The sequence below is a fragment of the Paralichthys olivaceus genome, chromosome 6 (assembly GCF_024713975.1).
Source record: "Paralichthys olivaceus isolate ysfri-2021 chromosome 6, ASM2471397v2, whole genome shotgun sequence".
NCBI lineage: Eukaryota > Metazoa > Chordata > Actinopteri > Pleuronectiformes > Paralichthyidae > Paralichthys > Paralichthys olivaceus.
Window position 1 is genome coordinate 4,282,923 of NC_091098.1, and position 23,893 is coordinate 4,306,815.

A 23,893-nucleotide genomic window follows, 5' to 3' on the forward strand; every position below is an offset into this window, starting at 1 on the left:
AAGTTCAAGTTAAAGAAAAGGAAGGAGTTGTGAGTTGCGTTGTGACCGGCAAAAACACAACACAAAAAAGTACACACTCTTCATGTTGGCACTTGTATAACAATCGTTTAATATAAACAAAAAGTTAACATACAGCAAGTACTGTAATCATTTTATTTTTTCTTCATTCATGGCTGGAGCCAGCAGTGAACTCTAATAAAACACATTGTATTGGCCCAATAAAGATGAATGTTGAAACAGCACAAACACTTCTTGGTACAAATCAGCAAGTTCTCAGTTTTTGTCGGCCTTTAGTCATCGACATTGCGTCTTGACGACACGTGATCTTTAACATAAGCACAGCATGGAGTGACCAATACTATCATTGTAGGGACACAATCAGTTGGTGCACCTGAATGAAGAAAACCAACGTTAAGGCTGAAGGCAAACTGTGACCATGTTTCAGCTGAAACAAGGTGGATAAAAACGAGATTACTGGTGGATTAATAATGCCAAACTCACTGAATGAATGATCTATAAACAGGTTTAAGATTGTTAAGACTTTTCCAAAAATAAAAATTATCGAATTCAGTAATTAGTTTTCAGCATCACAGTGTCTTCCTTACTGAATATAATGTCATAAAGTGACCCGACCTGTTCCTGGACCCGAATTAAGACTTGTAATGCTTCAAAATTGAATGTGTTGTGATCGACAATGAACAGGGTTGTATAATAATTATCACTGGTAATGAAGGTAGATGAGTAATAGTAACACCCTCCCCCTAACCACACTCACAAAAACACGCACACGCCGAAAGAATGATGTTACAAATAGACACAGGAAAGAGCAAACCAAATCAGAAACACATAAAAAACACGAGCATTAACATTTATCCATGTTAGACTTTGACAGGATGGAGTATGCTAAGAATGCACAGCTGCACTGTGTCCGTCAGTAGGAATGTGCCACTAAATGTCTTTCAGTACCAACAGATATTGACAGGGGAACTTCCTCAGTTCAAGATCTCCATAAACAATCATACTAAACGACTTTTTATTATCTGCAATTCCAATTTTTTTTATTTTACAATGGCCACAGGATTTTAATTTGATACTGCACAGTGAGAATACCAATCATTAATAAGAATACTACTCTTATTGTTATGCATAAAAATTTAGGTAAAACAAACACTGATCATGTTTTGTGCTGTTAGAAGAGTGTTAATATGTGCTACAATCTTTAACTCAAATTGTATTTCAATTGCAGAAAGGGAAACAATGTTTAGATTAATCTAAGTCAGTTGCAACATTAAATTCGACCCATTTCAGCAGACATATGAATGAGTTCCAAACCTGAAGTTCTTCCCATGTTTCTGATCCCTTCTGAGGCAGTCAATTTCAAAGTGTACCAGTGTTGAAACACAAGGTCCTCGTATTTATTCTCAAAAGAAAACAGTGGGACAAACTAATATCAAATCAGTTTCTCCACCTTCCACCAAAACAGAACCTGAAAGGAAACAGAGTACCTACCTTGCTACTCTTAGGTCTGAGACCTAAATACAAACCAACATATCGTTAGTGGAAACTGATTCAATTGAGTGATTGAGCCCAAACTCTGAACTCTGACTGGTTGATTGTACAGTGCAGATTTGGTAACCCTGACCCAACATATACCCACAAACTAGCTGTCTTAGTCCTTATTTAGAACAGCTCAACAGTGTCAGACTAAACATGTTTGTAAAAAGAAAATGACAAGATGTTTTAGTTGCCTGGGTTGCACCTAATATGTTCCCACTGTAAAACTTCAACTACATCTAATCTGCAAAAAAAATAGTCATCTTTCGCTTAAGGATGATCTCACAAACATTCATCATCCCTTTATATTACAGCACGTACAGCTCAGTGTACGCTCGACTTGAGAGACAATCAGTGTAGCTTGTCCAACAGTACAGGTCCACCAAAATGGCATAGCTATGGTTATGGTAACAGTCCATTGATACAGTGCAGTACTATAACTGCAAATAATCTCATTGTACTGAGCTCAATGCCTGCACCATGAGCCGTGGTGTTCGGTGTCCAGTGGAAATTCACAGGAGAAGTTCAGTGGCTGTGAGGAAACATCCGACATGTCTCCTGGAGCTGCACTTGAATACACCAGTCTCTACCTCAGAGACGACACTTCATTTTTTCCGAGGATCTCCGAATGGAGCGTGTCTCTCGCAGTCACAGTCTGGTTCGATTTGAAGTTTAAAAGTACTGCGTTTGCTGAGACGACGAGGCCCTGGGTCTATCTCTTGTAGTGGCTGGGTGCATCTGCAAACATGTACTTCAGTCTATAAGCCTCAGCCAGGAGGAGACCCACTTCCTCGTTCCCCCAATGGATTGTGGGAACATTCTGCAGTAGCATGAGGAGGCCCTGAAGAGCAACAGAGAATCATTTCATGACTTTCACACTATATTTGGAAAGTAGAGCAGTTAATAACAGAGTATGTAAGATTTCAGAAATATATAAAATACGTGGGCCAATCTCTGACTTTTCAGCAACAAAGCAGTGCTTCAACCTCCTGTGTGTACTACAGGGAAGCATGTGTAGTTTGTGTGGATTGCCGTCTGCTGCTGACATCAACTCACACATGGATTTTAGCAAACGTGATAATGTAACAAAGGGACAACAGCTGCTATCGCCCGCTGATATGAAGTTAGAGTTGTTGAGGGATATTTTGAGCACAGGAAGCACATCAGTTATATTTTGTAGAGTAAATATTGTCACATAAAGAATCTTAACTTGCGTCTCCAAAGTCTCTTTTGCTCTCACTCTTAGTTTTATGTTTTCACTCGTTCTACTTGGTTGACTGTTACAGTGTGCCACAACTCCACAATTAAAGCTAGGGTTTGTAATCTGGGAAAAACTAGCAAGAGCAGGATACACTGAAAAACTGCAACATCCCACCCCACTCATCTGCCATCTCGTCAAAGCTACGCCCCCCCTAATGTGCGCTGCCTGACAAGTGCTAAAATAACTTTTCCGTTCGCTCTCTAACTACTATCATCTCTGCTTCAGCGGTGTGTGTCCCTCCAGCTTGTGAAGATAGTGTTCATGGGCACTGAGAGCATGGGCGGGGTGCACAGAGGCAGGGAGGTTGGTTAGTGACAGACTAGGGCTCTAGCCAATCATTTTATTAGGCCACAGACACCAGGTTTTTTCTTTTTTTCCTTGACAACTATGTATATATTGATGCTATCAGCACATGAAGAGGATTTTAACAAATATTAACATTAACTTGTATCATGTGCTTGGATTAAAATGGATTCTGTACTCGAAATGTCACATATTAAGGAATGCGGCACAAAACATAACTGTGTGATTATTCAAAATGGTAAAATGTGTTCCTTTCAAATTCAAAATTATAAACCAGCTCCTGCACCAACAATCCATAAATCAGCTGATTTAGTGATCAGTTGTTATGATGATAATGATAGACAGGGTATGAAATGACAATTTAATTTTTTGTTATAATTTTCACCGATAAGTTAAGCATCAGTTTGTCACCCCAGAAGCATCAAGCTATGGCTGCAACACAGTATTATACTGGAGCTAGTTGTAAAACAGTTCTAACAGAAGTTAGTGATCTGCAGATCTTCTTGTTGGATATCTGTGGTTGATGTGTACGTCAGTCTGTAATTATCAGGTGTAAAATTTCAAGTCATCTAAAGGGGAAATCCAGCTCTTCAAGTTGAATTGGGGATATTGAGATGCCAAGATTCAAGAGTTTCTATGAACCCTGTCTTTACAATGAATATGTGTCTTGACTTCATCTGTTAGCTCTGCTCTCAGTATTTAGTTTCAGTTTCTTTCTCAGTCATGTGTGAGCAAATGCTAAGACAGTGATACCTGAAAGTCAACCATGGAGAGAATTTCTTTGCGCCACTCAATGAGAAAAGCAGCACAGACGTACAGGTGGAAGTGGGAGAAACCCTCTGATTCAGCCTGCGGAAGAAACAGATCAGGGCTGCAGCCGATCACAACACAATTACATCCATGATTCAAATGTGACAGGCAAAGATAATGAACAGGTAATAGTCTGCTTCAACACCTGAACCCAGTCAAATTTTTTTTAAATTTCTTTTTTATTATGGTGTCCAGTCTGCGCTACCTGGTAGGTGTCCCAGAGACGGATAGTGCAACGAAGAGGCAGCTCCCTCATCAGCAGATTGTTCATCCACCGGAAAGCAAACTGCAGGTACTCTACCTCATACTTCTTGAAATGATTGTGAATGTCCTCTGGAGACAGACAAAACAAACAAATAAACAAACACACACACACACAGGGCACTCAATCACATTAAGCAAGTAGAAGCTAATTGTAAACAAGCTCAAAAATCAAAATAAGGAGGAATGAGCAGAGCACCTCACATAAAAGTACAGTTATGGATGACAACTGTCAGGAGTCCACTCACCATCTATCCTGCTGACCAGCTCCTCGAGAGCCTTCACTTTGTTCTGGATTCCAGGCTGAGCAAAGGTGTAGTTATCCTGAGAAAAGAACAGGCTAAGTAAACTGGCACATTTTATTGTTTTATGTTCAGTGATGTGTTTGTGTGTGAGCAGACCTGGATTCCGTCCAGCAGCTTACTCATGCACCAGAAGCTATCAGCCTCGATGTTCCTCTGGGTGTCCAGAGGCAGCGCTGCCATCTCAAAGTTCTCCACATCCTCCACTGAAAAACAAGACAACAGTGATCATGCAGATACGAGCTGGATATGATTCCTCAATGCTGCCCTTTGCTGAGGTGGCTTAAAGACATGTTTATGAACCTGGATTTGGTACCAACACTGTAAAATGTAGGGTCATGAATCAGACCAACTGAAGATAATGGGGCTCTAACAGGAAATTCTCACACCAGTAACTTACTGACAAACTCTGACAAGAAGACCACAAAGAAGGGTGTGACTAGGTCATTGATGCCCTGGACGTAGCCACTGGCTGGGTGACGGATGGCCCAGATAAAGAGGATACGCTCAAACACCTGAGGAAGGACAGATGACAACATGTTTGATTAGCAGAGGTGTGGAGATTGACTGAGATTACAGGGCAAACACCAATGGTATCATTTTCATTATGATTCTTAAGTTTCAGATTTAGTATTTTCAGGAAAGTTGCTTTGAAATACAATGTTCAACTCTTGCTCTGTCTCAATTCTTTAAACATAATTTCATGTGAGTAATATTCACAGAGTCAGACAGAGATGTTGATACCAGATCTGTATTTACTGCAATCTCTAACACAGTAGTATAGAGATCACAGAATCAATGCAACATGAGTTTACAAGCTTTTCCTCTGATAATCATCATCATCTTGGTGAGAGTTTGATGACTGTGAAAGTATTTTATTGAGTCAATGTCAGTTGCATGAGTGTAAATTGCTGTCTTGCAGCATTACTGTAGGAGTGTCGCATGCTGTATTTTTGACAATTAAAGGGTTTCTCTAGTTTTAGTAATAGCAGGCCAAGCAAACACCCCATTCCAAACAGGCCAGTTTACAATGGACACAGCACTAGTTCACATTAAAGTTGGTTCAAACCAAGAGTGTTGACGAGAAATCTAAATATTCTGATCTGAGTCAAAAACAGATCAACATAACATGTACAACTTAGCATTCTTCATAAAATCTCTCACCTCAAAGAAATCTCTCTTTTACATGATCAAATCCTGTGATTATTGAGTCCTTGATATATTTATGATGCTTCCATCACAAACCAAGTAAATCTCAATATTATAGTCGCCATTCCCAGCTATTAGCAGCTATTAGCAGCCATGAGTGAAGTATTTAATATAGTGTGAGATAACCACGAGGAGCTTGTGAAGAGTGATTTACAGCGAGGTGAGACCTGAATAATGTGGGAAAACAATGGAAATAGGAATTATGACCAAATATCAAGGCTAAAGAAAAGCTTGGACATTGTTATGATGATGTTTAAATGGTTAAGCCATTACAGACATGCTTTGGTGCATTATACTTCTACTACTGTGTAAAGGAGATCTTTGTCAAAGTGAGGCTACACATACGCTAATTAGGTGTGGCCACAAGTTATTAAGATGTAGGAACAATATAACTAATTAATGGCCACGAGATATGAATCTGTTCTTCACTGAAAAGATCGGCGTGCTGAACTGAAGAAGCCTCTTAGATGAGAGGTCAAACATTTCTCTTAATCACATGATGTAGCCTCTATAAGGGGCTTTAGCTGATAACCTACTGATTTTGCTTCATGATAAAGGATCTAGCTTGAGTTAACTGGACAGATGAACCAAAAAAGCAACAAAGTTAGAGTTTCCATCTCAGTGTTTCCTCTGTATACATTTGACATTTAACATTACTTCAGACACAAGTGCACCGCTCACCAACCACAAATACCAGCTGGCCACATTCAATGATTAACACGGACTTACCTTCATTTCCAGAAGACTCTAACCTTAACCATAACTACTACTTGGTTAACCATAACCTCAACCTAACCCCACACCGCTACATGTCTCGAATATATCCAAGAATATAAAAGTTGATATTATAAGGACTTGCTTTTTGTCCCCATAAGGAAGTCCCCCCAACATGAGGAAAACCTCAACCACACACCCAGAGACAAATTAGGCAAACTTACTCCTTCTGTATTGATAATGTAATGCCTCTGTTGTGCAGTAGTTTAGATCTTACCTCTTGTACTACAGGCTGCTGGAACAAGGGAATCAGAGGGTTGGTTCTTGGAATGTCGATGTGGATCTGACAGGAAGAAAGATTACAAACATTAAAATGTTACTCAGGATAGTCAAAGGCTTTAAAATGGTGGTGTTTACTGATTTTGACACATTAGCAGTAGAACGGTTATTTATATTTGTCAATTTTACCTGTCTGTATGTGTCCTTGTAGTGCTCATCTGTTCTGGAGTGGTAATACTGCTCTATGAATCCAAAGTATTCTTCTCGCTTCCTTTTTAGCACCAGCTCTCTGCGGTCCTTGTTGGCTGGCAGGTAGCCCTGTCAGAGCACCACAGAGAAAATACAGAAGAGAAAGTGTCGGTGAGAGGAAACGTCTTCTTGATTACATGAACAGTGTCAGAGGAACAGAACAGGATACGAGAGAAGCCTGAAGACAAGGGATGGATAAGGCTTTATGTGAGCATTTTCCCAAAGAGCTGGAAATGGCTACACAGACCCTAGAAAATGTTACCTTGGAATATAGACAGGATGCTGCTAGAAATGTGTGATAATTTAAAACTGAAGGACATGAAACTTACAGAGAGAAGTCTCCATGTGATTGGCCGGACTTCCTTTGGAATACCTGACCAGCTGTGCTTCCGGAGTTCCTCTGCAAACAGCACGGAGCAAGATAGAAGCACAAATGATTAACACTCGGTAGAAAACCACAGCAGCGATCAACACCCTGAAACACACAGCATATTCAGCTGGCTGTAACTTAGAGTGAAGTGCTGGCATGTAATGCTGAATTCTGACAGCAGAATGTGTATGACGCAGGTCAACTTAACCCTCTTCTCTCTCAAATGACAATTAAACAGAACTCATATCTACACTATGAAAATGTGTAGCTGTGTGGTTTGCTCTTCTACTGTACCTAGATCAGTGTTGGGACTGGCAAGCAGCTGCTTGAATTTGTCCAGTCGGCTCTTCTCCCGCACCGTCATGGGTGGTGCCCCGGATGCATTCTGGTCTGAGATCCGCGCCACCAGTGGGATGATGGGACGAACTGGGAGAGACTGCTGCTTCTGCAGCGTGGATCGGACTATAGAGGGCCATGCAAGAAAATATAAGGTTATTATATAAAAATATGTTTATCAAAACACCAAGGATACAACAATCAAACTACCCTGCACCCTTTTTAACAACGTGCCGTGCATGAAGGAGCGACTGATATAGCAGTTATGTTTTACTTTTTAAATATAATTAGGCTGTTGATTTGATTGATCACGGTGATAATGGTATTGTTCAATCCATGTCATGGTGAACTATCACACCAGTGATGACTATGACATCACTGTGTGTACCGCCCACCCCCAGTGGTAATAATCTCACTGGAAATTTGTCACCATGAGATTATTGAATGAATATAGTACCATGAGAATTTAGAGTGTTTCAGACTGTACATGTTCTGCATGGTAGATGGCCTGAGAACCCAAGTGGTCCTGACACAATCTGTCATTAGCTTTACTATGAATCACCTGATAAGCTGCTCCATCACTCTTAATGTTAATTAACATGAGTCACAAACCTGAGGACGTGTTGAGGTGGGCCTCACTATTAGACTTGACAACCTTTCCATTGACTTTCTCACGGTCCACGTCTTCCTCCTGAACATCCTGGAGGTCCTGAGGTTCTGAGCTAGGAGAGGCCAGTCTGTGTGACATCTTGCTCTCCGAGTCGCCTGCCCAACTCTGCTGCTGCGAGGACAACAGGAAACACTTCAGAATATCGGTTTATTTCACAACAAGCCCATACCCGTGGTGGTAAAAATGATGTCTTGTACTCACCTGGTTCTGTGCAGACGTAGAGTGCAGGCCTGATGAAAGGGATGAAGTTGGGGCGGGGGTCCCGAGGAAATCATTGTCCTCTTCATCATCGATGTCCCAAGCATCGTTGGTGCTGCGGGCAAACTCGTGGAAGCTAGAGGCCTTTTTTGTTTTTAGATTGTTGAATTTGGGCTTTGTGTCTTTGGGATACCTGCAGGGGGACAGATCCAGAGGTTAAACAAAGAAAGCCAGAAAAAAAGAATTGAACAGTCTCACTCATGGCAGCAGCCATTGTTGATTTATACTCAGTTAAGAGATGGTATCACTAAAGTACACAATGACACAAAACTGGAAAGCCAACAAAAAAGGATGATCAAACAGGCAGAGGAATGTAAATGTCAATATTGGTACTGCATACAATCCACACATGCTCAGGTCTTCACAGCAAGCAATTAGCTGCAAAACAAAGTGTGAAAATGGGAGGGCCACGAACAAAATGCATCCACAGGGGTGACCTGACACCATGCAGTCCAGTTCTCATGTGCTCACTCACGTGCGTCGCAATCGCGGGTCGAGAGGTGGATGCTGTGCTCCATAGACTGGTTGTACGCTGTAGAAGATGATGTGAAACGCGGTCACTGCTGTGCACAAAATCACATGCCGCTTCCAATTTTCTGTCCTAATTAGTCCTAGAGGAACTCCTCAGAAGATCTACTCATGAATACTTGTTCAGAGGAAAGTTGACAGACGCACAAATTGTCTGTGTTGCTTTGTTTCCTTTGTCTATTAGTTGCAGTAAATTGCTCAATCCCTTAAAAATCTGCATAATCCCAGATGAGGAAGCACCACTGATGTGAAATGACACGTTAGCCAATGCACTAGGTTGAACATATGCCATTGTAGAACAAAACCAATCCATACAAAGGAAACAGAGAGGTTGACAGCACACTAGTTTACAGTTGGGCATTAACAGATGACAGCTGAAATCTACCCTCTGCTTAAATAACCCATCCCTGTTTTACTTACAATTTGCTGTTTTGAGTGAACTGAAATAGGGAACAGCTTGCACAGCCCCCGTGTTCCTCTCCATCCCGTGGTGACCATTATGTTCAGCGGATGTGAGAATCTTGATGCTCAGCTTCTTTCTAACTCTCCGTCAGCCCAGAGCAGATACGGATAAGAGTTGTAGAATGGGATCCGGGCCAGGCCCACAACTGCCAACAACACTCCTCTCCTTATCTCTTTTCACTGCAGCCCCCTCCACTACATTCAGCATTTTAGGCTTTTCTAACTAAACACATGCTCATGCTCAAACAGTTGCAGTTGTGGTTACACAGTGTGGTATCTGAGGCAAGTATCTGTGTTCACAGAACAAATCAAATATTAGTTACGTCTTGTAAACAAATAATTGATGCGTGAATCAGCCAGTGACTTCTCAGACTGACAGCTTTTGGTCAAACTTACTGGGAGACTGAATATTGTCTGAGGTCAGTCGTTGAGTGTTCTCCCTCTGAGGACAAAGACATTTTCTAATGAATATTCTTTTTTTCCCCCCACAACAGCATTGGTCTAACACCAAATCTATCATCACTGTTTATCCAAAACGTTCCCCGTCGCCGTGTCAGAAATTTCACACATGACCAGCCTCTCATTCAAAGTAGCTGAAAAGCTTTTGTGTGAATATCACAAAGCACTAAATTATAACCACTAGTCTGGATTTGTGTCAAACTGTGGCCTCTCACTTGCTAAATGAGAGGCTAAAATGTGTCATCCTCGCTCATTTGTTTGCATTTACAAACTGACAGTAAGCCTGATGGTCCCTTGTTTAACAGCAGCAGACTTGTTTTAGCCAGCAACAACTCCTGCCGATTGTCCTTGAGCCGCTCCTGGCTTTTCTTGTTCAAACATGTGTTTGTGTTTGGGTTCCCTGCCTTCCGCCCCACCACGGTTTGAGAAAGATCAGCGAGTGTGACAAAGGCAACAACGCCCACTCCTTAGAGAGCCTCTTCTCAGATTTCTGTAACACGCTGCCCACCACCACCCCACACACACTGTCACACTGCAGCCTCTCTGCCAGGCAGCTGCATGGAGCCAGGGCAGGACAGCTACTCCCGAGTCCTGATAGTCATGAAGACATGCAGGCCAATTAGGACAAACATAAAACACATACGCATAAAGGTGTCATGCCCCAACAATGATGACTTTTCATTTTACACAAGAGTGTATAGTGAGAGGAATAAAAGCAGATAATGTATGAGTATACCCCCAGATCCTCAGAGCCAATTATAACCCATTACAATGATCTTTATCAGACAAGCTCTACATGCTTGGACCAACCTTTCCCCTGTTTGTGGCTCTTACATATCATGATTACATACAAGCCACAATGCTAAGCATTACTCTGAAAAGCGTAACAACCCTTGAGTAATTCTGTCTCAGCATCTTGACCAAAGGAAAAGTCATTAGCTGCACAATAACTGATTTTTAAATCCAAACTCTAGCCTCCCCTCACAACAAAGATGGCAGCTGGAAATGATTTTGAACCAAAATAAAAATACATGTATGCTATTAGCTATATATTTATCTTGACTGGTATTATCTTACATTTATATACAAAATACTGCATTCATATTTACCCTGTTGGACAAGACACATCAAGGTCATATATGACAGGCGAGTACCTGAATTTAGGAGACACCTGTAAAGTGGATTCAAACCAGTTTTGCTGTGCAGAGGTTGGGATATTATTTAATCGAGATGACAACATGAAAAAGGTTTGGAAGATTCTGGGAACGCCTCAGAACAGCAGCAAAATAACCCAGTGGGTTCGATCATGTGAATATTTTTCAGAGAAAAGAACACTTACTGCCACAGTGAAGCAGGAGTACTCTAAATCATAGTCTCAATGATCTCCAGTGACATCATACTGTTTTCCCCAGGACTTTTAATTTCTTCTTTGTAATCGTTATACCACTATCATTACAATTGTCCCTGCTGCTCCCTTCCTCTCTGTCAGAAGACACGTTGTATAAATACTTTAAAACATTGCTACACCTCTCCATTCGTGTTCGACCTGGTCTTTTCTCATCAATGTTGTAAATATAGTTATTTTGTTGATGTGCTCTGCTACTCGTGACATCTACTGCACTTCTGCCCGTCCTGGGAGAGGGATCCCTCACCTGTGGCTCTTTCTGAAGTTTCTTACCGTGTTTAAAAGTTTGTTTTTTGGGGGGGGGGGGTACTTTTTCCTTAGTCTTGTCGAGGCTCCAGTGCAGAGGAAGCCCTGTGAGTGATTCATGAATGTGGGCTACACCAATAGAATATGATCGATTACTAATAAGTGTCTACCCTTTTCCCTCATATATGACCCACACACCCACTAAGACCCGGGCTCCCTGCTTCCTGTGCACGATCATCTCAGCCCCCAACATTACACTGCCACAAAAAGGAGGATGTTGTTCTGACTCATGTTTAAAATCAGAGGACCTCAGAGATCCTCCGTCTGTGACCAGCCTGCACATATGGAAACATATGGCCGGGGCGACGCACGGCGTGTGACAGCCGACACCTCCACCCAGAGAGATGCTGTGTGTCCCTCAGCTGACTCACACCAAGTCACACAACACACAACGAGCAGCTCGCGACTACAAGTCAGGCATTTACGTTCTAAATGTGCGGGCTCAACTTGGAGCTCGAGCCCAAAATAAGCCGTCGATCGTGTTTCTGTCCTGTGTCCTTCGTGAACGGTGTGGAAGTCACTACATGCTGAGCCTAACCCCCGCGTCGGTAAGAAAGACAGTGACGAAGACCCACCTTCCGGGAACCTTCGTGTTTCTCCTCCAAAAATTGATCCTGTTCTCGGTGGCCATACTCGGAAAACACAACCCCCGTCACTCCGACACCCACACGAACAAACCGCGGGGGACCAGCGTCGACAGCTCCGGGCCGCTCGGCTCCCTCATGGGTTTAATCGGCCGCTGGACGGAAATATTTCGCTTTCGACCGCTTATGATGTGTAGCAAGGAGCACTGGAAGCCGCCATCTTGGAGCACAGCGACCGGGGCGTGTGATTGGCGGGCTGGGGGAGAACAGGTGCAGGGGCAGCGGCCAATCGGAGGAGGCGGTGAGGGGACGGTGAGGCGACGGGCAGGGGGATGCTGCGGACACGGGGACGCCATGAGAGGAGCCCCCCCCCCCGCTGCTGGAGGGAGTTCGGTCCACTGTCACAACTTCAGCCATGTTGACGCCTGCGTGTTGTTTGTATGTGGGACAGGGGGCGACATGGCGGAGGAGTCTCCCTCCAACACGAGCCCTGCGCAGAGAGACAGGTGTCACACGAAATACTGTCACCCATGATATCCTGGTGCCTGAGCTGACACAGCTTTTGAGCTCCTTTGCTTTTGTAATTAATACTTGAATGAATGATGTTAATCGTTTGCCAGTTGTAGTGATTTCCTGTTGTTCCGGTCAGATTAAACCTGCAGGACAAACATCTGTTGTTCACAAAGACCCCCAGTGTGCACGTGTTAGTATTATATCATTATTACCCCAGATAACCGGAAGCCAACGGTGCTGTGAGGATACAATGCTTAGTTCTGTTGGATGATTGGTCCACTGACCGGAAATGCATGTTCAACTGTTTGAATAGTTGATGAAGTTATCTGTCAAGTTACCTTTACTTACAGTCAGTTTGAAATAGAGAGGTGGAAACATAGGGAGGGACGGTGTATGTTGAAATGAACATGGATATTGTGGTTAAGGATGTACACATACAAACAAACCACAGGGAATATGAAAATCAGGGCCTCAGTGAATATCTAATAGCAGCTTACACAGTTTTCTGATATTTAACTCAACATTCAATCGTTAAAGAAAGTAATCTCCAGGCATATTGATAATTCCAACATTAGTTGTGTGTGGCCTTACATTTCTCCGATGGAATCCTAGTTTCCTGTGTATTAATTAGTTGACAGTGAAAAAATGTTATCCTGCACTTTGACAGCTGTTGATCCAAATCGTTCCTCCCCCATAGGTGGTGGGACGTGTTGATAACTATTAACCAAAGAGTTTGATAGGAAGGTCCTGGATTTGACTGCAACACTAACCTGTGCTCTTGTCTAGCTGATGTCTGACCTCATTGGTCTGTGCATTATATTAAAAAATCTATTGCATTATCAGGACTAAGTTGCATTTATAATCAGTTTTAGGAGAAGACAAAATAAATGTCTGATGTAGCGAGGGAGGTCTGACTCTGCACTGTTCATCAAGTACAGTTATTTCTCACATTATAAGCCATACAAACCACAGACCAGAACACAAATCAAAACACTTCCCCTGCTTTCTGACACTTGCATTTGATGCTAAGTAATACTTCCCTCTTTTTCTCTAGCTGCTGCAGGTTGAGCCTTTGTCCACATGAGGGCAGCCATTCTCTGCTCCAGTGATGGAGCCGTGCTCAAAATGAACCAGTTGAACCACTTCTTATTTACTGTAAATGTGAGTTTTGCATTACATGCTAAGTTATTTCATACAATCAGATAGCTATGCACAGTGGAATGAGACTGACTGACTTGTCATCTAATGATGAACTAAGTCATTTTATTTTTTATCATTATTCATTGAACTCACACGATTCCTTCTTTGTGTCCTATTCAAATGCAGGCAAATTCAGGTATGGGAGACATGCCTTAGTTTTGTTTTTACTGCTCTGATGCATTTGAATCCAAGGTGCTCTCCTGTGTCTGTTTGTTTAGGGAAATCACTGCAGCTCCTCACCTGTCTTCACTTCCTCCAGCATCCAACGAACTTCAACTGACAAAACCCAGGTGAGAGTTTATATTTTGGTTTCTTGCTGTACTCTTGTAGTATTTTTACAGCCTGGGAAAAAATGTGTGCCATGGATCTCATGTCATTATGAGTGGAGAATAGTTTTATTCACACATTTTCTGGGATAATAAATTTGTTTTAACTTTTTTTTTTTGAAAGAGATTTTGACTGTTGCCTCAAGCGAGTCTTGTGACTTTCTGCCACAGCGTCAAGTTTCTCAGAGGAAAATAGTGGTGTGAAAGCAGTAGGCTGAGAGGAGATACACTAATAGAGTCACAAGGCGGGACAATAGGGAACTGTGTGTGGGACTACTGGAGTTGCCTGGGGCTCCACAGTTTGCTAAATGACACTCCACATTTACTTTGAACTTTTTCCTGCCAGTCCACCATGGTGACTTATATCATTTCTTTTGGATGGGTGTATGAGTATAAACTGAGTATCTGCTGTGAATACAAATATAATCTGTAACTTAAAAACCCCTAAATGGATCATTTAAATTCTATGTCTGTGACTGAAGAGCACACTGAAGCTAATGTGTTTTCAAAATAAATGTATAGTCTGCTTTTCCATGGCACATGCTCAGTACAGTTTCAGCCCCCAGCTATATTTTGGTTTGTGTGACCCCCTTGTTTTGCTCCCTCTCTCACCCCTGAAAGGAAAGCTTTGTGACTTCTTCTCTTCCTGAATGCAAAACTACTCCGACAGCATTCTTTAAGGAAAGAGGAACTTTTTTCTTTTGTCGTCCTGTCACTGTGGCGAGTGTTCAGCTCTGTAGTTATCCTTAAAGTTTTAAGAACTTTGGGGGAATTACAGCTAAAAGTATTTGGATAAATATTTGCACAGAACATTTTTAAAAGAAAAGGATAGGAGGTGAGTTTTTTTCTTGTACATGTAAATTTTACACTTTTGTTTTTAAAATGACAAAATACATAAGTGACATCAGGATATTGTTTTGTTGGTGTGACAAAAAGAAAAGCTCATTTAAACAGACACTATGAATAAGAGCACAACTTTGAAAGAAATTTAGTTGAACTTAATCAAGATAATTGCTCCAGTGTTGTGGACACTAAGAAACTCAGTCTCCTCTTCAGGCACATGGTGATGTATAGCCGAGTTCTTCGTCTCAAGGTCATCGGGTCATCAATAGCTGTTCTCAAATGCTCCGACTGTGACCAGGCCATGAAGGATTGTGAATTCTTGGAGAAAGGTATGACAGAGAAGTCCGTGTTTGTGTGTGTGTGTGTGTGTGTGTGTGTGTGTGTGTGTGTGTGTGATGTACTGTGTGCAGTCTACATAATTCATGGCGTGTCGGAATGTGTTGTAGATTTCTTAATTAAATTGTTGTAAAGTGTAATGAGCTTTACCATAAGTCAAAATATTTGATTGACAGTAATATACATATTGACCTCCACTTCCAATTCTGAAATTGAAAGAAATGATAAATGGTCTGTATTTATATAGCGCTCTTCTAGTCTTGATGACCACTCAAAGTGCATTCACACACACATTCATACAGAGCATCTACGTGCAGCACTTTCTCTTTCACGTATCACTCACACACTGCCAGCACAGCCATCCAGGGAAATTTGGAGTTCAGTACCTTGCCCAAGGACACTCGGCACGCTGAATCAGGGAGCCTGGGGTCTTCTGTTTAGTGGATGACCCGCTCTATCTCCTGAGCCACGGCCACCGCATGAGAGCGCAGCAAGCATGCAATATTTACAGTAGGCAATTTCTGTATGTATATATAGTCTCAGTATACTGGACTGGAATCATTAGAAACAATGTTCAAGCAGCAGGAAACTCATCCAGGTCCAGGATGTTCCTGTAAAGTAAGAGCAGTATTATGGAGAGAACTGAGTTGTAGTCGTTCCAAATGCTTGTTATGTGATGTTCTAAGAGATTCCAGGCCGTGTGTTTAGTGGCAAACGGAATTATGTGGCTGTGGAGGCTTGCGGACATAGTTCCTACTTGCAGGGCTAGTTGGTGAGCAGCCGTGAGTAGCTGGCATGCTAGCTGCCAGCCATGCAGTCAGTCAGTCATATAACCTTTTCAAGCCAAAAGAATTGTACATAACTTCTGTAATTTCTAAATATGTATATAAACTCTTGCTACCACTAGCGAAACAGTAAGTTCACATTGATTATTACCTAAACCAAGGAGGTTATGTTTTCATCAGCGTTTGTTATTAACCAGGATTATGCAAAAAACTTTCGGACAGATTTTCACAAACAACGAATGGAAGGAGACAGAATGCACCATGAAACGTTACAACATTTTAGTGGATTTCTCCGAGAATAATTCATGGATTTAAAAAAAGAAGGTCTCTCATGTTTAGGCGACTGATATTTATGAATGTGGGCAATCTGATGTAGATTCAAATAAAAATCTGGATCTAGTAAATTTAAATGGGGTTTCATGAGGGGACTGTTGGGCCTTGGTGGGCATGACCGTGGCTGATGACCTTGCCAGTGAACAGCAACTGACCCCAGTTCAGATTGAGGTTAGCAACATTTTACACCCCAGTGCCTGCTTATGGCACATTAATCCTGAGATAGTAGTTTGTAACGTGGTGTATAAATCTGAGGGGGATGCTGACCCTCGCTTCCCACCAACACTAGGTGGTACTGTCAGTGATGAGGAAGGAAACTGTTTTGGTCTTCAATTCAATTCAGTTCTGTTCAATTCAATTCAATTTTATTTGTATAGCATCAGATCATAATATACATTATCTCAAGGCACTCTACATAGAAGGTCGAGACCCTTAGAAATGAAAGATAAACTCAACAGTTCCCATAATAAGCAGCACTTACTCACTGATTAGAAAAAAACCCCACCAGACTCAATGTGGGCAGACATCTGCCTCGACTGGTTGAGAGGGAGGGGGAGGAGAGGGAGAGAAGAGAGAAGGAGGGGGAGGAGAGGGAGAGAAGAGAGAGACCAGTTGTTATAATGAAAATGATAAATTATGATAAAGTCATGAAAACAAGTTAATTATAATAATAAAAAAAATAATAATAATGAGAGAGGGAGCATACTCAAGGACAGTCAGATACTTGAATCCACTCTAGTGTTTCCTTGGCTGTTTATGGATCAAGTTATTGTCCTGCTGAAAGGTGAACCAAATCTTAGGTTGTGTGCACTTTACAGCAGGTTTTCCTCATAGCAAATAGCTCTTTGTGTTTGGCTGCATTCATCCATCCTTCCATTTCCCGGTCCCTGCTGCTAAGAGGCCTCCCAACAGCATGATGCTGTCACCACCATGTGATCGTATTTGCCAGGTTTAACCAGACGTAGTTTTTAACAAACTCCATACAGGTTGTCATGTGCCTTTGAGTCAGAGCGGCTTCTCGCCAGCCACTTAACCATACAGGCCTGATGTATAAAGTGCTGCTGAGTCATGGCTGCGGTCGGAAACTCAAAATAATCTCTCCTAATCATTATTCATTGACCACGATGGAAAATGTCACATAGTCATAGAAAGATGTGAAGGAGGAGCCACAGGGAGTTAGGAAAGGAGAACCACGGTGTAGAGAAAATCTGACTCCACTTACACGTTTTTTTTTCCAAACATACTTTATTTATAATAGATGATACAAACAGACCATAGACTCTATGATAAAGTGATAAACTTGATGACGTGTGCCTACAGTTAAAGTAAAGTTTCCTGTCCAAAACAGAGTGACACGTCCGAATTAAAGATGTTAATAGTTCATACAGATGGAACATTTAACCATCATTTACTCACAGGAGGTCACAACAGAGTAGATTTAGTTGAAAATCAAATCAAATTAAACAGGACTCAAATGTTAAAATAAGACCACAACATGAGGAATATTCAGAACGTGGAGAAAACCTCACACAATGGAGACATTTTTATTTGCATTCTGCAATCAGGGGATTGAAATGACTTTTACATTGGTATTTAGTTCTGATGATGATTTTATATCTATATTTATATCTACTTCTGATGAAAATAGTGTGAACCATAAGTCCAATATGCTTGTCACTGTGACTCCAGGCTTGACAGATGTGACAGAGAAGAAAATCAGGACCTTGGTGTTTATGTGAAGATTCACATCAGTTCTGGATCAACTCTATTTTTATATATTAACGTGAGTGTGTCCAGGTGATACGAATGAATTGTGGGACAGCTATTTCTATGTTCCAGTGTTTTCTATGATAAAGGAGATTAGATAGGAAGCATTGAAGCTGCTTTCTTTATTAGTCAGAGAAGCCACACAGCTGAAATAAGTCATCATTCAAACAGATCCTCCCCTGCAGAGGACCTTTACATGTCTGTTAGAGTGAACATTGCATTCTTGTTTACCTCCATAATCAAAATCCTTATTGCATTATTAATCAGAAGTGCTGTAATAAAAGTCTTGGTGTTTCACCATTATTGAGGCTACTGTGCCTCTATGATCACTGAAACCTTTAGAAATGATTGTAATACCTATACCCTGATCACTGCAATATTATCATAGAGGTCCACAAAGAGTTCTTTAGACTGTTTTTTTTTTTTTGTCCTGACATGCAGTGTGAATTGTGGGATGTAATATAAGCAGATGTGTCTCTGTCTAAACATTCCAATTGGAAACAGGTGGAGAGAAATATTGGTTCTAGTTGTAGACTTATCTTAAGGATAATGAAAGCAAAGATGATGCTTGTGGAGGGTCCACAGTCTGAATACTTTTGCATTTTGTAAAGTATCTAAATGCATGTTTTCACTAGGTTGTTGTGTGTAGATCAATGGACCAATTTAATTTTATATTGTAACAATTAAATCCACAAAACAAAAAGATTCTGAATACTTTGTGGAACCACTGCATTAACAAATTCTGTACCCAGCTATGGTATAAATATACAGTATATTAGCAGTGCATGGATTCTACTTTTGCCTCTTGTTTCAATTTCAAAGCAGAGACTTTTGCTCTAAAATACATTATTTGCATGATATTACGTTATTTTTTCAACATCTCTATGAAACTGGCCTTTACAGAGGAGAGAGGTTGTGAAAAAATGTACTCGAAGGTTGTGTATGAAAGTTAAATGTTTATGTATGCAGTATGTTATTCATGCAGTAGATTTGCATACATAAATATATATATATATTTACATATACATATGTGTTTGTGTATGTATTGTTTTTTTCTGTGTTTGTGCTAAATTGAGAGAGGGAGAAGAAGAAGAAGAGGATATAATGTGTATGTTGTGCACTTATCGTAAAAACAACCCTTAGACAAAGTGTTTACTGCTGCTGTGCTTTTAGCAAATATCCATCTTTACCTCTGTGTCGTTATCACCCTTCTTATTATGGATTTGCAAACAACACACAACACACACACATAGAAAACCACCCTCTATACTCATTCCAATCGACACACTCGGTTAGCTTTGCGAGAGATTTTGTGTTTGTGTGTGAGTGAGTGTGCCCAGTAGACTGAGTTATGAGCGTGAATGGAGCGAATGGTATTTGACCGTGTGCATTGTGTTTTATGAGATGAGCAGGCGTTAATGACTCTGTCACCAGTAAATGGGCTCTGATTTGTAGCACAGCTGTCGCTCCACACTCTGATCAACTCGGGCCTTCTGGAGACCCACACATGCACACACATGCACACGCACGCACACACGCACATACACACACAGAATTAGCAGATATTTAGAGCATACCCCAGACCTAAACATCCATATTAAACTATACATGCTCAGAGCCCAGTTCATGTAGATTGGGATTCTGGCACAAACAGTCTCATTAACGGGAGTTGTCAATACCGAAAGTAATTGCAATCTGAGGTCTAATCATGGAGAAATTACAGATGTTTAGTTGCAGGCAGCAGTCAGACATTAGATCTCATATCCAATCAATGCACCTATTCCTCAGAGGTGCCACCGATCTATTGTGTAATACTGGTATTTTGGCTTTGATCACAGTTTTGTAGACACAGTGCGGATGGAGTTATGTAGCAGTGAGGCACTGGCAGGGGCAGCAGGGCAGTTACTCTTCAACCAGAGAACCAACCTCCAATTTTCCAAGCATCCACCCTGCTGAGAAAACCTCTAAGGTATCTGCACTGTATGCTGAACCTGTACTCCTTCTGTTCAGGGTCATAAATGAAAAAACAATCTGACTGTGTGGATCAATAACATATCACAACCGAGAAGCATTGTAGGCAAGCCAGTTTATTGATCTGGTTTTGTTTCCTATCTAAAACCGGCTGATGAAGAACTTTTCTGAAGTGCTGTAAGGTAAAAGACAATGTTGATATTAATGATAACGTAAATAATTTGAATCGTAACTTTTCACGCGGGCCTGCAGAGGCATTCACCACATTCTAGAACAGGGAGGACGATCCAGCCTGGTGTGATATTCAAGAATATTTAAATGGCGTAACGTGTAACCTATCACACCATTGGCATACAGTGATACCTTAAGCAATTTAATATTTGTTTCTAGATTTAAGTATTTAACATGGTATCGTCTAATATTATTTGTTTTAAAGGTACAGTGTGCAGAATTTTGTGATATCGAGTGTTGAAATTGCATGTTGCAGCTGAACATCCCTCACCTCACCCTCTCCTTCCAAACATGAAAAAGAACTTGTGGTGAACTTCAGTTGTCATAAAAACTCAAAAGGTGTTTAGTTTGTCCAGTCTGGACTAATGTAAAAAACATGGAGGCCTCCAAAGAGAGGACATCCTCGATGGAAATATAAAGAATTTAAATATAAAGGGTCTTTTCTGGGGTAAAGAAAACTACAATTCATACAATTTAGATGAAACAAACTAGTGAAAACATCATGAGGATTATTCTACATTACATTTCTGCCAATAGATCCTTTTCATCTAAATCTTACACACTGGACCTTTAAAGGGATACTCCATTGATTTAAATGGAAGCCCTAAAAAAGGCCATTAAATGGAGTCCTGTACAAGGTGTAGAGCTGATGAATGGATTATCCAACTGAATAGTAATCCTCCTGATGAGTGATGAGTTAGTTTTCATGGGGGAGGATTCAAACAATTTGACAAATACAAATTCCACAAATGTCTGACTGTGGAACACAAATGTTGCAAACCCTTCATCGAATCTGCTTCACAATTGACAATCATATTGTTAATGGCTTCAGGAATTGCAGTGTGGAATTTGTTTGCGATTTGGACACACTATAGTTCAGTATTAACAGCACCTTACAGTCAGTGGGGGCGGGTCTTAACAGTCGGTCATGGACTGAGTTAAACATGTCTTCTAATAAATTACACCAGCTATCAACAACGTACAGCACGTGTTCAAAACTGGCCCGCCAGTAATTATAGCCACTAACAATCTGTCCTGCCAGATCATTTTGATTATTTGATTTGTATGGTTTCCCCATATTGGACTGACAGACATTCACAGGTGCTACAGTTGGAGTAAAAACCAGTGAACAGTAAATGGGAAAACTCATTTAGGAAAAACACTTACTATAGAATTGGTGCAAAAAACTGAATCTGGTTGATCATAGGTCACTTTTGCTGTTTAGGAAAGAAAACTGCTACCACCATTACCAAAGGCCAATCAACAGCCCACTCAGACATGTTTAGAACAATCACTGCACTAGTTTGTTTAATTGCAAGTTCAAGAAACCAGCCAAGGTAAAAGAAAAGGCCTTAAGGGATGATTAGTTAAAATGAAAGTTAAACATAGTATAAAATATAGTATAAAGTACGTTCCTCCTGCAGCAACAGAAGCTGAGGAAGAGCAACACAAATATTAGGTATAAACCTAACAGAGCTCAAACCTTACAGGGTTTGTGATGAACTAGAAACAAGGTGAGAACAAAGCAGACTACAAGTGCAACACATTTCCACATCTCCATTTTAGACATAAGGTCACAAGTGTTCAGCTGCTGGATGAGTACATTTTTATTTAATTTTCATCAAATAAGATTCCTTATTCCTAAAAAATCTAAATGTTGAGTTGTTCTATGCTTTGATTTACATTGAATGATGTAAATGTAATGTAAAGAGCAAAAAAGTTAAGATGTTAAGAAGAAGTTAAGAAGCGTTTGACTCATAGTGTGTATGTTTGTTAGAATTGTTGGTTTCGTCCTCTGTTAATGTTAACATTGTGACCTATTACCAGCAGATGTCACTGTTGCTAAGTATTTACCGAGCCTCTCGGGTCTTTCAGTGTTTGGCAGCAGTTGGCCTTCTTCACTTCACTGCATCAACTTAGAGACATTCAAACTGTCACATTGATTCGTCCATCTGTCTTGTTTACGCTGCAGCCTCCGAGCTCACTGACAGTGTAACAGGTGTGCCCTTTTGATTTCAGGAAAATGTCAATGAAATCTTACGCCGGTGTGTATGAAATGTGTGTGTGTGTGTGTGTGTGTGTTTGCGTGAACTTACAGCAGGCCTGTACGTTATCAAGTTTGAAATGATTTTCCATGTTCTCTCAGTATCATGTCCTTTGTGTCTTTTACTCTCTTGTCTACTTCTCTCTGTTCATTTAGCAGTGCGCCGCAGCAGCAATTCCACTCATGGCTGCTGCACCTTGTTGACTTTAGCCTCATTAGAGGGCCAAATGAATATGACGAGTTGTGACATTAGGCTACAGCTGGAACAAATGCGCCAGCCGCTCACTCTCTCAGCCCGGCCAATATTTCTCCCTCCATCTATCTCACACACACACACACACAAACATGTGCTCACTTATTTTCAGGGAAGGGCTTGGTGGGGTTGATGGGTTTGCAACAATATTGGAAATGTAGATGGGCCTGTGTTTTTGAATTGGATTGCACGCTTTGATGCAGAGACAGATTGTAAACTGTGATTTTATTAAATCCTTCATTAGGATTCATCAGTGAGATTGGATCAGAAAAAGGTCACTGTGCAGATGTGCCTCCCACCTCTCCTCTTTGCTCCATCCCCCCTTATATGTACCCTCCTCCCCTTCCTCTCTTGTTTACCCCTCTCTCTCCCTCCCTCTCCCTGCCTCCACTTTGCGAAGCATGGGGGGACTTACTCTCACCCACCATCTTCCCTCATGCTCACTCTCTCTCTCTCTTCCCCTGCAAGCCCCGGCCCGAAACAAATTTGCGACGAAAATGGGGAAAAATGATCATCATGGGCCTGCTAGAGGAACACAAGGTGAAAGTGACATTACTCCCCCCAAACCCCCTGCCACCCCCCACCCTGGACACTCCCCCCCACCCCCTCCTTCACACCGCCATCTAGGCTGGCGCCAGTGGGACGCCGGTGCCACAAATCATTTGTATACTCTCATTTCTGCGAGCGGCCCGCGATGTTGCTTACTGCTTAGCGAGCAGATGACTTTCAGAAAGAGGAGTGAATTGGGAGGGAGGGATGAAGAGATGGGGAGATGAGGAAAGAGGAGCAGAGGGAGGGTGGAGGGAGCAGTGGGGAGGGGGGTGTGGCAATTTGCCGGCATGCGAGGACGTCTGTGGGAGTTGGATCTGAAATTGAGAGGGAAATTGTGTGCGCCATATGTCAAGTTCTGCAAAGGAGATTTTCATTGTGCACCTATATTGTGTGTGTGTGTGTGTGTGTGTGTGTGTTTT

General features: G+C 41.5%; 2 protein-coding genes across 10 annotated transcripts in view; one reads left to right on the forward strand and one right to left on the reverse strand.

Moving 5' to 3' along the window:
• Nucleotides 1-85: 85 nt before the first annotated feature.
• Nucleotides 86-12,779, reverse strand: tbc1d22b (TBC1 domain family, member 22B). Of its 4 annotated transcripts, none has more exons than XM_020089543.2 (14): nt 12,312-12,751; nt 9,052-9,108; nt 8,520-8,709; nt 8,261-8,429; nt 7,607-7,774; nt 7,272-7,342; nt 6,883-7,011; nt 6,692-6,757; nt 4,892-5,006; nt 4,591-4,697; nt 4,438-4,513; nt 4,134-4,261; nt 3,872-3,967; nt 86-2,395 (listed from the first exon to the last, which is right to left on the reverse strand). In XM_020089543.2, the coding sequence occupies exons 1-14, from the start codon at nt 12,365-12,367 to the stop codon at nt 2,267-2,269; spliced, it is 1,557 nt and encodes a 518-aa protein (XP_019945102.2). In that variant the 5' UTR covers nt 12,368-12,751; the 3' UTR covers nt 86-2,266. The 4 variants fall into 4 exon arrangements, with proteins under 4 accessions (XP_019945102.2, XP_019945103.2, XP_069382686.1 ...); XM_020089544.2 differs by having other exon boundaries at nt 8,261-8,426; nt 12,312-12,555; XM_069526585.1 differs by lacking the exon at nt 9,052-9,108 and having other exon boundaries at nt 8,261-8,426; nt 12,312-12,779.
• myt1b (myelin transcription factor 1b) overlaps nt 12,690-23,893 on the forward strand; it is a 106,888-nt gene continuing 95,684 nt past the window's right edge. For 3 of the 6 annotated variants that reach the window (XM_069526567.1, XM_069526569.1, XM_069526572.1), the window contains exons 1-4: nt 12,690-12,826; nt 13,888-13,994; nt 14,252-14,323; nt 15,416-15,531. In XM_069526567.1, the coding sequence (XP_069382668.1) occupies nt 13,993-13,994; nt 14,252-14,323; nt 15,416-15,531 (190 nt within the window). In that variant the 5' untranslated portion in view covers nt 12,690-12,826; nt 13,888-13,992. The remainder of the gene's footprint in view (nt 12,827-13,887; nt 13,995-14,251; nt 14,324-15,415; nt 15,532-23,893) is intronic. The other 3 variants (XM_069526566.1, XM_069526571.1, XM_069526568.1) reach the window with 1 other exon arrangement.

Bases quoted from the DNA above. Each gene is read 5' to 3' on its own strand.
- tbc1d22b (XM_020089543.2), bottom strand. From the start codon at position 12,367: ATGGCCACCGAGAACAGGATCAATTTTTGGAGGAGAAACACGAAGGTT. The intron at 7,343-7,606 runs GTACAGTAGAAG...TGCTGTTTGCAG, and splicing joins CAGTCCCAACACTGATCTAG to AGGAACTCCGGAAGCACAGC. The intron at 4,262-4,437 runs GTGAGTGGACTC...GTCTGTCTCCAG, and splicing joins GCTGGTCAGCAGGATAGATG to AGGACATTCACAATCATTTC.